General features: G+C 34.8%; 3 protein-coding genes across 3 annotated transcripts; all 3 read left to right on the forward strand.

Annotated features, from left to right (window-relative positions):
* The first annotated feature begins 6,594 nt into the window (after positions 1-6,594).
* Positions 6,595-7,185, forward strand: LOC140873677 (dirigent protein 22-like). Its single transcript, XM_073276885.1, has 2 exons — positions 6,595-6,683; positions 6,714-7,185. Exons 1-2 carry the CDS (start codon positions 6,595-6,597, stop codon positions 7,183-7,185), a joined length of 561 nt encoding a protein of 186 aa, XP_073132986.1.
* A 1,584-nt stretch (positions 7,186-8,769) lies between these two features.
* LOC140873788 (dirigent protein 22-like) lies at positions 8,770-9,351 on the forward strand. The gene has a single exon (XM_073277038.1). The coding sequence runs from the start codon at positions 8,770-8,772 to the stop codon at positions 9,349-9,351; it is 582 nt and encodes a 193-aa protein (XP_073133139.1).
* A 6,718-nt stretch (positions 9,352-16,069) lies between these two features.
* LOC140873781 (dirigent protein 22-like) lies at positions 16,070-16,743 on the forward strand. The gene has a single exon (XM_073277029.1). It carries the CDS (start codon positions 16,089-16,091, stop codon positions 16,650-16,652), a length of 564 nt encoding a protein of 187 aa, XP_073133130.1. The 5' UTR covers positions 16,070-16,088; the 3' UTR covers positions 16,653-16,743.
* The last annotated feature ends 536 nt before the right edge of the window (positions 16,744-17,279 follow it).

Genomic DNA, 17,279 nt, shown 5'->3' on the forward strand with positions numbered 1-17,279 from the left:
TTGGCCCATTTTATGATTTGATGTTACTAGTATTCAATTTTATATTTTGATTGATGATGTATGTTATGTTTTGGCTTTTGATTTTTTTTTTTTTGTTGCGAAAAATGTTAATGTGGCCTCAAAAAATATTGACGTATTCATCCTCATGTCATCACTCCATAAAATTTGATTAAAAATCAAAACATAACCTAACTGATGACACAAAAACTTGTTAGGTGGGATGGTGGCAGATGGTAGGTGCTGGTTGGGGAAGGAAATCGAATGCGGTGCATTTAATTTCCAAGCGTAAAGAAGTCCTATAAATAGGCTTCCTCTCCTTCAGTTTATTTCATCCCTTCAGCTCTTTTCTTTCTTCCTTTGAAATTTTATTAAGGCAGGTGAAGCGATGGCCGGAAATGACGGATCGGGATCGGGAATAAATAAGTTCGACGGTACAGATTTCACGTTTTGGCGGTTACAGATTAAAGATTATCTGTATAGCAAGAAGCTACATCAAACTCTATCCGGGGTGAAGTCAGAAAAGATGGAGGATGATGAGTGGGAGCTTCTTGACCGACAAGTGTTAGGGGTAATACGATTGACCCTAACAAAGAACGTGGCCCACAACGTGGCTGAGGCAAAAACCACAGAGGAGATGATGTCCATTTTGTCGGACATGTACGAGAAGCCATCAGAAAATAATAAAGTGTTCCTCATGAAAAAGTTATTCAACTTGAAGATGGAGGAAGGTGCTTCGGTGGCAGCACACATCAATGAATTTAACACGATTGTTTCCCAGCTAACATCGGTTGAAATTAAATTTGATGATGAAATTCGAGCACTTATTCTTTTGGCGTCATTACCAAATGCTTGGGAGCCGATGCGGGCAGCGGTTAGCAATTCTGCTGGAAAAGAAAAGTTACAATTCAATGATGTCAGAGATCGAATCCTTGGTGAAGAAGTTCGCAGGAGGGATTCGGGAGAAGCAACATCATCGAGATTTGCCCTGAATCTTAAAAACAGAAGTAGAAGCAGAAGTGCTGAAAAGAATTCTAACCGATGGCGTGGCAGATCCAAGTCAAGGAATGGAAAAGACAAAAATACCTTTGAAAAGAAATTGAAGTGCTGGAGCTGTGGTGAAACTGGTCACATGAAAAAGAACTGCAGATCACCCAAGAATAATGCAAATGTTGTTACTGAGGATGTACATGATGCCTTAGTACTATCCATGAAAAGCCCGGTTGATTCATGGGTTATGGATTCGGGAGCTTCATTTCATACCACCGGAGATCGTGAGGTATTCAGTAATTACACTGCTGGTAATTACGGAAAAGTTTTCCTGGCTGATGGAAAACCGTTGGAAATAGCTGGTATGGGTGATATCAGTTTGAAAATGTCAAACGGATCCATCTGGAAGCTTAACAAAGTGAGGCATGTACCAAAGTTGACCAGAAATTTGATCTCAGTGGGACAGCTCGATGACGAAGGCCATAAAATGACCTTTGGTGATGGCTCTTGGAAAGTGAGCAAATGAGCCATGATTGTTGCTCGAGGACAGAAAACTGGAACGCTCTACATGACTTCCAGTTGCAGAGATGTGTTAGAAGCTATGGATGCTGGAGCTAACTCAAGTCTATGGCACTGTAGACTTGGACATATGAGTGAAAAGGAAATGAAGATGCTGATATCAAAAGGGAAGCTACCGGATTTAAAGTTCGTCGAACACAAGCTATGTGAAAGCTGTATACTTAGAAAGCAGAAAAAGGTTAGCTTTTCAAAGGGAGGTAGAGAACCAAAGGCATCAAAGTTGAAGTTAATTCATACTGATGTATGGGGACCATCTCATGTGACATCCCTTGGAGGCTCAAGATACTACGTCACATTCATAGACGATTCGAGCAGAAAGGTTTGGGTTTATTTTCTGAAAAATAAATCTGACGTTTACGAAACCTTTAAGAGGTGGAAAGCCATGATGGAGAATGAGACCAACTTGAAGGTGAAGTGCTTACGGTCCGACAATGAAGGAGAATATGAAGATTTTGAGTTCAAGAAGTATTGTGCACAGAACGGGATCAAGATAGAAAAAACCATTCCTGGTACACCTCAACAGAATGGCGTGACTGAAAGAATGAACAGGACCCTGAATGAGCGAGCCAGGAGCATGAGATTGCACGCTGGACTACCGAAATCATTCTAGGCTGATGCAGTTAACACTGCAGCGTATCTAATCAACAGAGGACCTTCGGTACCACTTGATTTCAGAATACCAGAGGAGGTCTGGAGCGGCAAAGGAGTAAACCTTTCGTTCTTGAAAGTGTTTGGTTGTCTCTCATATGTTCACATCGATTCAGCCAACAGAACAAAACTTGATCCGAAATCAAAGAAGTATTTTTTTATTGGTTATGGAGATAATGATTTTCGTTATCGGTTTTGGGATGACCAAAACCGAAAGATTATTCGGAGCAGAGATGTCATTTTCAATGAGCAAGTTTTGTACAAGGACAAGTCAGACATTGCAGCAGGAGATAAATGTCCCGAAGTTCTGAAGTCAAATGAAGTGCCATTGATAGATATTCCTATGAATGAGTCGGAGAATAGTAACCAGGAAGAAGAAACTGCACAAGAAGTTGATCCACAAACTCCGGTGATTGAACTCAGGAGATCGTCGAGAACAATCAGATCACCTCAGAAATACTCCCCTGCACTTCACTATATTTTGCTGACTGATAAAGGTGAACCTGAGACCTTTGAAGAAGCAATTCAAAATGATGATTCAATCAAGTGGGAGTTAGCCATGGAAGATGAGATGGATTCACTGTCATCCAATCAGACATGGGAGTTGACGGAACTTCCGAAAGGCAAGAAGACATTACACAATAAGTGGGTGTACCGGATCAAAGAAGAAGTTGATGACAGCAAATGGTACAAGGCAAGACTTGTTGTAAAAGGCTTTCAACAAATAGAAGGCTTTGATTACACTGAGATTTTCTCTCCAGTGGTTAAGTTAACCACTATCAGAACAGTACTTGGACTAGTGGCTAAGGAAGATTTACATCTGGAGCAGTTGGATGTAAAGACGGTGTTTCTTCATGGTGATCTGGATGAAAAAATTTATATGAAACAGCCACAGGGATTCGAAGTACGAGGGAAAGAAAAAATGGTATGCAAGCTTCAGAAGAGCTTGTACGGTCTCAAACAAGCTCCAAGACAGTGGTACAAGAAGTTTGACGGATTCATGAATAACAACGGTTTCCTGAGGTGCCAGGCGGATCACTGTTGTTATGTGAAGAAGATTGATGGTTCATATATCATTCTACTGCTATATGTGGATGACATGTTAATAGCAGGAGCGTGTCTGGAAGAGATTGATAAGCTCAAGAGAGATTTATCAAAAGAATTTGATATCAAGGATTTGGGAGCTGCAAAACAAATTCTTGGTATGAGGATCTTGAGAGATAGGGTGAACGGAGTCTTGAAGCTATCTCAGGCAGAGTACGTGAAAAAGGTGCTTAGCAGATTCAACATGGATGAAGCTAAACCGGTGAGTACTCCTTTGGCTATTCATTTCAAACTAAAAAGCCCAATTACCATCGACGGAGCAGGAGCATGCTTATATGAATAAGGTTCCTTATGCATCTGTTGTCGGAAGCCTCATGTATGCAATGGTGTGCACCAGACCAGACATAGCACATGCAGTGGGAGTTGTGAGCAGGTTTATGAGTAATCCAGGGAAACAATACTGGGAAGCAGTGAAGTGGATTCTCAGATATTTGAAAGGTACTATCAGTTCATCTCTGTGATTCAGAAAGTCAGATTCAGGCTTACAAGGTTTTGTAGATGCTGACATGGGTGGTGACCTAGATAGCAGGAAGAGTACTACTGGATATGTGTTCACATTAGGTGGTACGGCAGTAAGCTGGGTGTCCAAGTTGCAAAAGATTGTTGCACTTTCGACTACTGAAGCTGAGTATGTTGCAGTGACAGAAGCTAGCAAGGAGATGATATGGTTGAGATTATTCCTTGAAGAGTTGGGTCAAAAGCTTGAAGATAGCACATTACACTGTGACAGTCAGAGTGCTGTACATTTGGCAAAGAATCCTGTTTATCATGCTAGGACGAAGCATATACAGGTTCGGTACCATTTCATCAGATTTGTTCTGGAAGATGGAATCTTGATGCTTGAAAAGATTCCTGGAAGCAAAAATCCGGCTGATATGTTCACAAAGGCAGTGACCACTGACAAACTAAAGTTATGCTCGACTTCAGTTGGACTGCAAGTATAAGCGAGGGAGCCTGAGCTGCTGCATTGACTGTGTGAAGCCATGATTGATATCAAGTCTTCAAGTGGGAGATTTGTTAGGTGGGATGGTGGCAGATGGTAGGTGCTGGTTGGGAAAGGAAATTGAATGCGGTGCATTTAATTTCCAAGCGTAAAGAAGTCCTATAAATAGGCTTACTCTCCTTCAGTTTATTTCATCCCTTCAGCTTTTTTCTTTCTTCCTTTAAGAGCAAATACAAAGAAAATATTGAGTGTTTTTTCTTGTGTGAGTTAGAGAATTATTTCTCGGTAATACTCGAGGTGTGGGATAGTGAGAGATATAGTATTTTGTATACACTTGTAATATTTCTTCGGTTATAAACATTGAAGCAGCTCCGTGGACGTAACCTATTTTGGGTGAACCACGTAAATCCTTGGTGTCCTTATTGATTATTTTATTTCGCAATTATATTATCGTCATGATCACTCCGGCATAATCCATAACAAAACTCATATTTGAATATTTACATGACCAAAACAACAAATAGGTAAATTTACAAAACTATTTTGATTATTATCTTTGAAAAATGAAAAAATAATAATAAATATGAACGATTTTAATCTCCTTAAGGTGTGTAAATATTCTAAGAAATTATCCTACTTCAATTATCTATTATATCTATTATTAATTACTTTGTATAAATCAAAATATTTAAATTTTAATTAATTTTACTCCATTATTTTTACTATTGATTTCATGACAAAGTAATGACATCATATATCATTCTAAAAAATATATTACACGTTTGTTATATGTATTTTAATTTGTTAAGTTAGTATTATCTACGGTGGTCTTGAAGACTTACCGTGTGAAACTAATACTTTATGTAATTTGAGAAGGAATGCAATGTCTATAAACTCCAATTAAACTCATATTTATGGAAACAACATTACTTCTTTGGACTACTTTCACCTAAAATCATACTGACCATGTAGTCATCTTGGGAAAAAAATTGTTTAACAAAGTAAATAATAGCCATTTGCGTGCCAATATTAAAGGTAGTTGAAATTCGTACGTGCTGAGGAATTAATTACAAACCCCTATAATATCAAAACATACTGCAAATTTAATGGCCTTTAATTAGATAACACCAGTTGATTCCGATGCTTTAAAAGTGTGGAGAATGGAGTAGGAGTATGCAAAAAATTGGTGGAAGAGGTCCATGATGGATTTTGTGCCCAACGAACGAAAGATGATAAAATAATATTACTTTGTGACTTAACTATTTAATTAGTTTAATTGATATTTTAGCTAGAGAAGTTAAATTGCAAAATGATCAATTTAGTGCTCTTACTTGTAGTGTTTTTAACTGATTGAAGTTGTATTTTAATAACTTTATGTGCTTTTTTATTGTTTTTTCTTTGATTTTTAGTATAATATTTCGTCAAAGCGTTGATATGACGCTGAACAAATATCAATTTTCATATCACTTCAGTATTTTATATTATACCGTTCGTGTCACATCTACGCAAAAGTAAAAATGAAAAACAAAAAATACAAAACTAAAATACAACTTCGATAAGAGAACCAACCAAAACATAAAATATAATTAAAGAACTGAATGTAGCATTTAAAAAAAATTACAAAACTAAAACAAAATTTTGATAATTTAGATTACAAAAACAAAACAAAAAACACGACAATTAAATAATTGAATCGATTATTTTCTCAATTTTATAATCCAAATTGCTACGACAAAAAGTTTAAATACCATAAGTATTTATTTTTATTTATTTATTTTTGTGACGTGGGAACCCGCGGCCGCTACTTTTCAGTGTGCTCTGGATAAACCCCCGAACTAACGCAATAGCCTGCAAACTACGCTAGTCAGGTAAAGCACACTAGACAAGCCCGGTGTGACAGGTTAGTTCAAGAAAGTATTGGCAGGGGGAATCGAAGTCCTGACCTATGACCAAGAGTTCACCTATTTTATCAACTTGGACACCCATTAAAGGCTAATACCACAAGTATTTAAGTTATTCATTTGATCGATATATTCACACATATTAAAAATATTATTGTGAAAACAAATATACAAACAAATTTCGTCACACGCCTTATTTAATGATATTATTATATGTAAGTATACATGGTAAATAAAGGTATAATAATAAACATTTAAAATAAAAATCTTTACAATCAAAATTTTATTATTACACACATAAATAAAAGTTTAAAATAAAAATCTCTCTACGCTGCCGGTCCTGTCCAAGTTCTCTATATTATATTATATATATATATAATAAGGTCTCTCAGTACATTCCATGCATATGTGATCATCTTTCCATATTACAATATGGCCGTAAAATTCACTGTTCCCACCATCAATATCTTCGCTTTCTTCCTCTTGGCGACCTTCATTAATATCTCTGCTGGAGAATCCCAGTTAGAATTCTTCGCAAGAAAATTATCCAGACAAGAAATGGGCCTCGGCAGACAAAAACTCAGCCACCTCCACTTCTACTTCCACGACATAGTCAGCGGCCGCAACCCCACCGCCGTGCGTGTGGCGGAGGCCGCCATGACGAACTCCTCCGCCACCAGCTTCGGCAGAGTGTTTATGATGGACGACCCTTTAACTATGGGCCCGGAAATGAGCTCGAAATCCGTTGGGAGAGCACAAGGGATATACGCGTCGGCGGATTTGAATGGCGTCGGGCTTTTGATGGTGCTCAACTATGCTTTCACGGAGGGGAAATTCAACGGCAGCACGCTCTGTATATTGGGGAGGAACGCGATTTTCTCCGACGTCCGGGAGATGGCGGTGGTGGGCGGCAGCGGGGCTTTCCGGTTCGCTCGCGGCTATGCTCGGGCGAAGACTCACACTATCGATCTGAAAACTGGGGATGCTGTGGTGGAGTACAATGTCTATGTCTTCCATTATTAATGAATTGAAGCAGTATTTAAGTTATATATATATATATATATTTATAAGCATGCATGTTTCGAATAATAAAGAGAGGCTTAATATTTTTTTAACTTAATTATCTTTATTAATCTTTATGTTGAGTTGAGAGAAATAAATAAGCAGTGATGTACGTGTGTTCTATATAATCTATTTATCACCAGATTTATGTATGTTTAATCTGAAATATTTGATGATATAAATTTGCCTTTGTTCAATTATTTTTTTGGGTTCTATTTTAATTGATATTTTCATCAGCTAGTATGCACGCACCAGCGAAAGGATGCAAGTGTTATTTTATCTAGTATAATAAATTAGAACTTTTTGCAATTTCGATCCAATTCCTGACGTGACAGATTGTATGTCATTATTTTTGGTGCTGCATCAATATTTTTTGGTGTCACATCAGCAATTGGATCAAAATAGTCAAAAAAAAATAAAATTTAATTAGTGTATCAAAACAAACTTTAAAAAATTAATTGATTAAAACAAAAAAATAAACAAATTTACGGAAGAAAAAAAAGTATTTTCCCTATTCTTTAATTTGTTAAAAATGGTTTACTTCAAAAAAATTTCAAATATATCCTTTGCTTTGTTTTCATCTTGCGTTTGCCTGATTCCAGGGGAACAAGGCCAAACATGCTGATTGCTGCAGCTTTTTCTTTTCGTTTTCCCCCTTGCATTGCATTTTTCCACGTATATAATATGGATTAATATACTTTTTTGAATTGTGTGTATTTGGTATATAGATATATAAAATAAATTGTCGTACGTCCTTCTAATTTGAAAGACTTTAGTTTATCATCCCATTTTCTTTATATATTGTGATATATAATTAATCTGGATTGGCAAGATTAATTAGGATGGCGTTAGTTGAGTCGTCGTTGACCACGAGGAAGGTTAGATACACTGACTTTTCAGGTTCTTCATTTATTATATATATATATATATATATATATATATATATATATATCATATTGGGTAATAAATGTGATTTAAATTAATGGAGAAAGGGTTCCCTTAATCTAACGTGACTTTAATTACCTCTCTCACTCAATTTTCGTGATTAGTACTGGCTTGGATTAGTACGAGATCCTAAAACAAAGGATAAAACTGCTGGGAATTTTTTCCAGCAAAACCATTTTGATTTTAATTAAGTCAAAATATAAGTAAAAGAATGTGAAAAAATCACACACACTCACACACATTAAAAGTACTTTTACTTTTCTTTTTTTTTTTGGTTCCTCCAAAATTAACACACTCTCACACACATTAAAAGTCAGAATATAAAGTAAAAGAATGTGAAAAATTAAGCATTCATAATTAAATCGATATATGGTATTTCCCTTTTAAAAAAAAATAGATATATGGTCATTCGAGATTGAAACAGGCGAGTAAAGTCAAAAGTACTTTTACTTTTCTTTTTCTTTTTTTGGTTCCTCCAAAATAAATAATAAAAAAAGAAGTATAAAATTAATTAATTTAAAGCCATTATATATCTCCATGCATGCATTTGTGCTCTTTCATAAATTAAGTTCCAAAACCTCAATCTCCGTATTGCAATTAATGGCCGTGAAATTCAGATCCACCATGATCATAACTCTCTTTCTCTTGGCGACCTTCATTAATATCTCTGCTGGAGAATCCCAAGAATACTTCGCCAGAAAATTATCCAGACAAGAAATGGGACTCAAGAGACAAAAACTTAGCCACCTCCACTTCTACTTCCACGACATAGTAAGCGGCCCCAACCCCACCGCCGTCCGTGTCGCCGCGGCCGCCGTCACGAACTCATCCGCCACCGGATTCGGGGCGGTGGTGATGATCGACGACCCGTTGACTGTCGGCCCGGAAATGAGCTCGAAAATGGTGGGGAGAGCACAAGGGATATACGCTTCGGCGGATTTGAACCACTTGGGGCTTCTGATGGTGCTCAACTATGCTTTCACGGAGGGGGAATTCAACGGCACCACGCTCAGTATATTGGGGAGGAACGCGGTTTTCTCCGGCGTGCGGGAGATGGCGGTGGTAGGCGGCAGCGGTGTTTTCCGGTTCGCTCGCGGCTATGCTCAAGCGAGGACTCATACATTCGACCTCAAAACTGGGGATGCTGTGGTGGAGTACAATGTCTATGTCTTCCATTATTAATTGAAGCATTAGCTTAATTTAAATTATATATATTTGGCATGCATGTGATTTCCATTAATGACTTAAGAGAGGATTTTTATTTTGTAACTTAATTATCTTGATGTTGAGTTGAGAAAAATAAATAAGCAGTGATGCGTATGTTTTCTATGTCTATATTTTTATCATCAAAATTATATATTTTATGATATATATAAATTAATTTGCCATTGTTCAATCATTTTTTGGTTCAATTTTAATTATTTTTTCATCAGGGCATCTCCAACGCTCCTCTATAACGGAGAATTCCTCCATTATAGAGCTGGGTCGGCTATCCAACCGTCTTCTAAAAGCACTCTCGATTTTGAAGAGTGCTATAGTGATCCTCCATAAATGTTTATATAAAAAATCATATGGAGGATTGCATTAATTACGAAAATGCCATCCTCCAATTTTTTTTTATGTTTATGTTAATTTTTTTAATGTCCGTACAATTAATGTTTTGTACTGCTTGCAATTTTTTTTGTGTTGTTTGCAATTTAATGAACAAATAAATGTTTTTTTAATAATAAAAAAAATCGAGTTGAATAAATTTTTAGTTTTTGTGTTTAATAATATAATACATAATTATTAATATATTGCACAATTTTTAGTTGAATCAACTCATCGAAATAATTTAGTTGAAAGATATATTATATAATTATTAAATTATATATGTGTGTTGTAAAAGATAAAAAATTATTAAAAAGGAGTGTTTGGTAATATATAGAGGATATGAGTTGGAGAAGGTTTTGAAAAATAGAGATCACAAATCTCTATTTTAGAGGATAGAAGATGAAAAATAAAGGATATGGGTTGGAGATGACCTCAGCACCAGCTAATTAATTGAGGATATAATATATGTATTCTTTGTTAAAAAATGTTTTATTTCAAATATCCTTTGCGTATGTTTTCATCTTGCGTTTGTCTGATTCCAGGGGAACAAGGCAAAGTATGCTGCAGCTTTTCTTTTTCTTTTTTTTTTTTTTCCCTTATTACATTATATTAATTGCAATTTTCCACGTATAATATAATTTTTTGAATTGTGTATGTGATATATATATATATATATATTTTTACGTCATTCTAATTAATTTGTAAAAAAATTAGGTTAATTATCATCCCATTTTCTTTATATTATGATAATTAGTATGGGTTTGGCAATAATATTAGGATGGAGTAAGTTGACCACAAAGAAGGTTAGATACACGATTTTCAGGGTTCTTCATATTTATATCACAGTGGGCCGTAAAGGTGCTTTAATTAAATTAATTAAGAAAAGGTTTCCTTTTCTTTTTTTTTTTCTATTGTTACAAGCCATTTGATAAGCACCTCTCTCACTCAATTTTCGTGGCATTTTCTCTATCAAGTGTCCATTATAGACTAATTAGATGGGATCAGGATTCCCTACTGTGGGGATACCATAGTAGGGGGTGCTGTGGAGGTTCACACGTCCTTTTCCTTCTTTTTTTTCCGTTTGTTTCCTTTTTTATTTTTTTTACAAGTTTTTGTATTTTTATTTTTCTTCTGTTTCTTTTTAAACCAACAAAATTGGCTTTTTTATTTTCTAACTCATCCAACTTTTCTTTTCAAATATTTTTTTATCCTTTTTTTTTAAAAAAAAATTTTGCCCTCAATTTCTACATGTTCAATTCGGGACCGTGAACATTCGGGATCCCTCGAGCAGGGAGAGAAAATTCCGATTTTTTTTCATTTTCAAGATTTCGTTCAAAAAACACAAAAAAAAAGTGATTATTTATTTTTTTAAAAAAATACTATTTATAAATATAAAATAAATATTCGACTTAAAACATATAATATTAAAATATTCATGATAATGCTTCAATTTTTTTTTTTGTTAAAAGAATAACATCATACGGTGTATCGTATAATTATTATGTGAATTAAGTTGACAATTAATTGTTATATGAGTTGAAACACAATAATATTTAGCTCAATCTATTAATAAAATATATTATAATATTATTTAAGGACGGGTCGAGAATCCCGTCGAGATAAGATTTTATTCCCGATATTAATCAAAACGGGAAAATCGCAAAAACTCGATTCGAGAAAATGTTGTGTTGGGATTTTTTCGGGACAAGAATGAGATGCGATTCAGAAAGGGTCGGAATTTCGAGAATGTTTGCCGCCCCTACAATTTTTGTAAAAAGAAATAAAATTGGATAAATTAAAAAATAATAAAAGCCAATTTTTTAAAAAAAATAAAAAAAGGAAAAAATAAGAAAAAATAAACCTGTTGAGTATGCATAAAAAAAAATAAAAAACTTGAAAGAAAGAAAAAACAAACAAAACCAAAAGGAAAAAAAAAAAAGGAAAGGAAAGGACGTGTGCTGTGGAGGAAACGATGGGATCCCCTACAGTAGGGGATCCTAATCCAGTTAGATGCATGCTAACATTATATTAATATCACCGTTAGATTACTGTCACTTGTACTTTTAATTTAAATATATTAATATTAGGGAAAATATTTTTTTTTTAATCCATTTACATATCCTAAATGGCTAAATGTATATTTGGCATGTCACTGGAGAAATAGTTTGAGTAATATGAATAATTTATTGATGTGTGTTTTTATAACAATTCAATGTCAGCTATCAATTATATAACTAATGAGGTTTATTATATCTCACCTATCACTATTTAAAAAAAACTGGTATTTGTGATGGTTCAAGCGTCGCAAATACCGTTGCAAAATTGAATTTGCAACGCTTTTGTAACAATTCTCGTCTAGCGTTGCAAAATTTATCGTCGCATTTATTTGCGATGGTTGAGTCAAACCGTGGCAAATTTTGCCACGCTTGACTGCGATCGTGGCAATGTATTGTTACAGTTTAAAACTAACCATCGTAAAAATTTTATTATAGTTTAAATTCAACCGTGGCAAACAATACTGCGACGTTTTTAAATAAAGCATGGCAAACATTTTGCCACGTTTTGCCTCCTAGTACTTGTCACCAGTAACATATATGATATGATAAAATAAATAAATTTAAAAAAGAATGAATTGCTTCCATGGTCTACGGGCTTGGATGATGTGTTGTCTTTTCTCTTTAGTATGAGATCCAAGAATAAATGATATAAGTGCTGGGATTTTTTCGAGAAAAATCCTTTCGATATTTAAGTCAGAAAAGAATAATTGGTTTAGGCAAAAGAATGTGAAAAAAGCACACACACTTATATGGATATTCTTTTCAAACATCTAAGACTCTTTAAACTTAAATGCGGATTTTTTTTTAAAATAATAACAATACATATACGCCCATACATATATGTAATTCAAACTAACATATAAATAATATCAACATGAAATAAAAATAAGTTTTGCATGCTCCAAAAATACCAAGTGCAGAAATACTAAAGTAAAAGTATAATTTGCTTAAAAAATTAATAACATAATAAAAATGTATATGAAATAAATCCTAAATCATCCAACGGTCACGGTGCCACTGTTCCGTGAGTTCATACGTCCTCACCACTGGTAGGAGCTACAAAAAAACATCTCTCACCTGCACCATATAAGCGTAGTGAGCCTAGGGGCTCAACATGTCTAAACTTGGATAACAAGGTTTAAAATAATGCATCACATAATCATACTAATACATATACATGATACATGAGCCTGCATGAAAATATTTTTCATAACATAAATACTGAAACATAACTCTTAATCATAAACATCATCTTTCTTCATCATACATAACATAATTGAGCATGGTATTTTTGAACAGTCTATGGTCATATCCGTAAGTGTGACGCTTATCTGTGCCGACTGATCAGTCTCATAAACCAACGTACGTGGCAGTGATAAATCACATCCTATGGTAGTAAACTACCGCATAAATCATATATCATATGGTGGATAACCAACCTTATGTCACACTACTTCAAATTCCATCAAGAAAATATTTTTGCTCAACTCATACATAATCATAATCATAACATATAAAATTTCATGAATGCATGCACTGAAAATTTGTCCGTAATATATATTTAATTGATTTTTCATAATAAATATACTTATACTTAAAATATAAACTTCATGCATAAAATAATTAAATATATATTTCGAACTTAATTATTTTTCATGGTTTGGTCCAGACTGCCGGTCTCTCTACTAAGCCCCTTAACTGACTTAAAGCTCATTAAATAACTTAAAGCCCATAATTAAATAACTAATTTTAAAAATTATAATTTTTACTAAAATAAAATACTTAATTATTATTGGGCTTAAATAAAAATATTTAGGCCCATTAACTAATTAATTCCTAAAAATTCATTGGGCTGACCCATATAATCACTGACTGACCCAAAAATTTCTATGGGCCCACGAGCCCATAAAAATCATTGGGCTAACTTAAAAATAATTTTGAAAGCCCAAATAAAATTATTTGGAAGCCCAAATAATTTTATTTCTAATTAATTGGCCCAAAAACCAATTAAAACAAAATATATTTAAAAATTAAAATACTCGAGCCCGGCCCATCTAACCTGGACCCGGACCGACCTGACCCGACCCACTACCCTACAGACCCGACCCGGACCACACCATACCCGACCCAGCCCCAACCCCAGCCCAAACCCGATCCCCCCTCCACCTTGTCCTCGGCTGCGCGAGCAGCAGCCCTGGAAGGGCTGCTGTCGCCTTGCTCCGACCATGGCTGGCCGGAGCGCCGCCGGCAGGACCTTCCCAGGGTCCTGCCGGTTTGAACCCAGCCTTGGCTCGGCTGGGTCATGTACTAGCATGACCAGCCGAGCCACTCTTCCAACAAACCCTAAACTGTCACCTACAGCCCCTTCCATCAAGTTTATGATCGGCCAGCCCCCTTACCAGCCTATAACCTGGCCATGGTTAGATCCTTAGGACCCTAACTCATCTCTGACCCGAGCCCCAAGCCCCTGGACCGAGCCATGCTGAAGAAAACGTGAGCCATGACAAGTAAACACTCAAACATGCATCAAACATCAATAAGATTGCATAATTTCGAAATAACCATATGAAATATGAAAAAAAACGTCATGCATGATTAATAGCTTATATGGTGGCCAAAAGAAAGATTTAAACATGCCTTTTTAATTGATTGATGAAGGTTGATGCGTATACGGGTCTCCGGGACGACGAACGGACCAAAATCTTCACGAACGAGGTTTGATCGGCTATGTGACTGTGATTTTTTTGAAGAAAGCGTGAAGAATGGTTGGAGAGGAGGATGGAGTCGGCTGTTAGGATTTGGAGTAGATTAGGGATTGATTTGTTTTAAATTTTGGTAGATAATAGGTTAAAAAAAAGATATTACTAATAGTATAAATATTATTCCATAAAACTAATATTTAAAAACCCCTAATAATAATAATAATCTGATGGGAAATGCTAAATCCCGAAATATTATAATAGGGAATTTTTAAAATTTAATAAATGTCATTACAATGACTTATTTTGGCTAAAAATCAACCCTTAAATAAATATATAATTAAATATTAAAATTTTTTCTGACAAAATACCTTAAAATATTATTTTAAGGCTCATAAACTCATAAAATATTTTTGGCTAAGAATTTTGGTATCTTGTCCGTCCATGGTCCCGTCTACGCGATCAAAATAATAAATTCCTTAAAAATCTAAAATTTCCATAATTATGGGTTAAATGCTAAAATAAATTAAATCATGCATATAAATCACATAATATCACATAAATACATTTAACCCTTAATTAAAAATTAATTTCTCCTGATTATGCATGCGAATTTACGTTTTAAAATTTTCGAATGTTACATATTTACTTCTAAGAATGGCAACGGATGTACTGACTATATGATAGCATGGAAGGATCATTGATTAAGAAGAGTAATTATTAGCCTTCCTCTTAAAGCTTGGCCAATCCAAACTAGTGTAACATTCCATGTTATATTAATCATTAATTGACATATGTGATAATTTACATGTTCAAAAAACTATCATATCAATAAAAACTTAACAAGTGAAATTAACTGTCAATACAGCTAGCAATTGTCACAGGTGAATTTAATTTCCGCGCAAAATTGACATGTTATACGTACTTACCGCCAGTCACTAATTAGTAAGGAAAATGCTACATATACACATTAAGTTAAATTTTTGTAGTTTCGGGGCCATTGTTATGAATTATGTGTACTTCGATTTTTATGTACGTACACTAAGAAAAACACTACATATATATTTTTTTGAAAAATGCTACATGTAAACATTTCACATCATATTAAAAAATTATCCCTCCACTTTTATTTGAAAAAAAATCTTTTCAAAATATATTAAATATAATAATGAATTAATTTCAAGTGAAATATGTAATCTAACGTATAACTCTCCGCGTACATGTAACATCACTCATCTTTGTTTTTTTGTTTGATATGCATGGAGTCATGGAAATATATGAATTAATGTTAAATATCTAAATATTCGTTAAATGTAATGATATATATACAAACAATTGATCGATAATTTAATTATTTTAAATAAATCGAGGTATTGAGCATTCGAGATTGAAACAGGCGATTAAATTCAGAAGTACTTTTATTTATTTATTTTATCCAAATTAATTAATTAAAAAACAATACATGATAGAACATAAAGTACTACAAATTTAAAGGCCTTAATTAATTTAAAGCCAATCCATGCATTTGTGCTATTTCATAAAGTTCCAAAACCTCGATCTCCATATTCCAATGGAAGTAAAATTCACTCTCTTTCTCTTGGCAACCTTCATTAATATCTCTGCGGGAAAATCCCAAGAATACTTCGCCAGAAAATTATCCAGACAAGAAATGGGACTCGGCAGACAAAAACTCAGCCACCTCCACTTCTACTTCCACGACATAGTCAGCGGCCCCAACCCCACCGCCGTCCGTGTCGCGGAGGCCGCCGTCACGAACTCCTCCGCCACCGGCTTCGGGGCGTTGGTGATGATCGACGACCCGTTGACTGTCGGCCCGGAAATGGGCTCGAAAATGGTGGGGAGAGCACAAGGGATATACGCTTCGGCGGATTTGAACCACTTGGGGCTTCTGATGGTGCTCAACTATGCTTTCACGGAGGGGGAATTCAACGGCAGCACGCTCAGTATATTGGGGAGGAACGCGGTTTTCTCCGGCGTGCGGGAGATGCCGGTGGTGGGCGGCAGCGGTGTTTTCCGGTTCGCTCGCGGCTATGCTCAGGCGAGGACTCATACTTTCGACCTCAAAACTGGGTATACTGTGGTGGAATACAATGTCTATGTCTTCCATCATTGATTCCATCCATTTTAGTTTTTTGGCTTCTTTAAATGTTTTTTTTTTAAATAAAAATTTATTGTTATCATTCGAAGCGATCGAGTGAGTTTTATGTCACTGCAACTTATTCGTGTTTTTCACGATAAGATTGTCTATATTTTTCATGTTTCCAACCCCAAATTATTATTAGTAACACTTTCGTGAGACGGTTTCATTTTTTAGAGGGGTTAAACTTACCCATATTTATAATAATAATTCATATTTTTGACATAAAATGTAATACTTTTAATGGATGATCCGTCTTAAAAAAATGACCCTTGAGACCGTATCATATGAGTTTTTGTCTTCTTATTATTACAATTTGAACTCGTGTATTTATGAATGTGAAAGTTTTATATCACTAGCTACTTCTAATTTTGTGGAGTATATTGTATACGTAATGATTAATTGATTATTAGCTCTATGGTTGGTAATTAATATCAAATTTTCATTTTGATAGATTAATATTGTGATTTTATATTATAAATCCTAAGAAGAACACGCCTAATTAATTTATGTCGAGACTACTTTGGAATGAAAATAAACTATGAGCTGAAATCTTGGTTCCTCTTTTTCTAGAATGGAACTATACTTTTATCACCCTAGAAA

This window comes from Henckelia pumila, unplaced genomic scaffold (genome assembly GCF_033568475.1).
Source record: "Henckelia pumila isolate YLH828 unplaced genomic scaffold, ASM3356847v2 CTG_80:::fragment_1, whole genome shotgun sequence".
Classification (NCBI taxonomy): Eukaryota; Viridiplantae; Streptophyta; class Magnoliopsida; order Lamiales; family Gesneriaceae; genus Henckelia; species Henckelia pumila.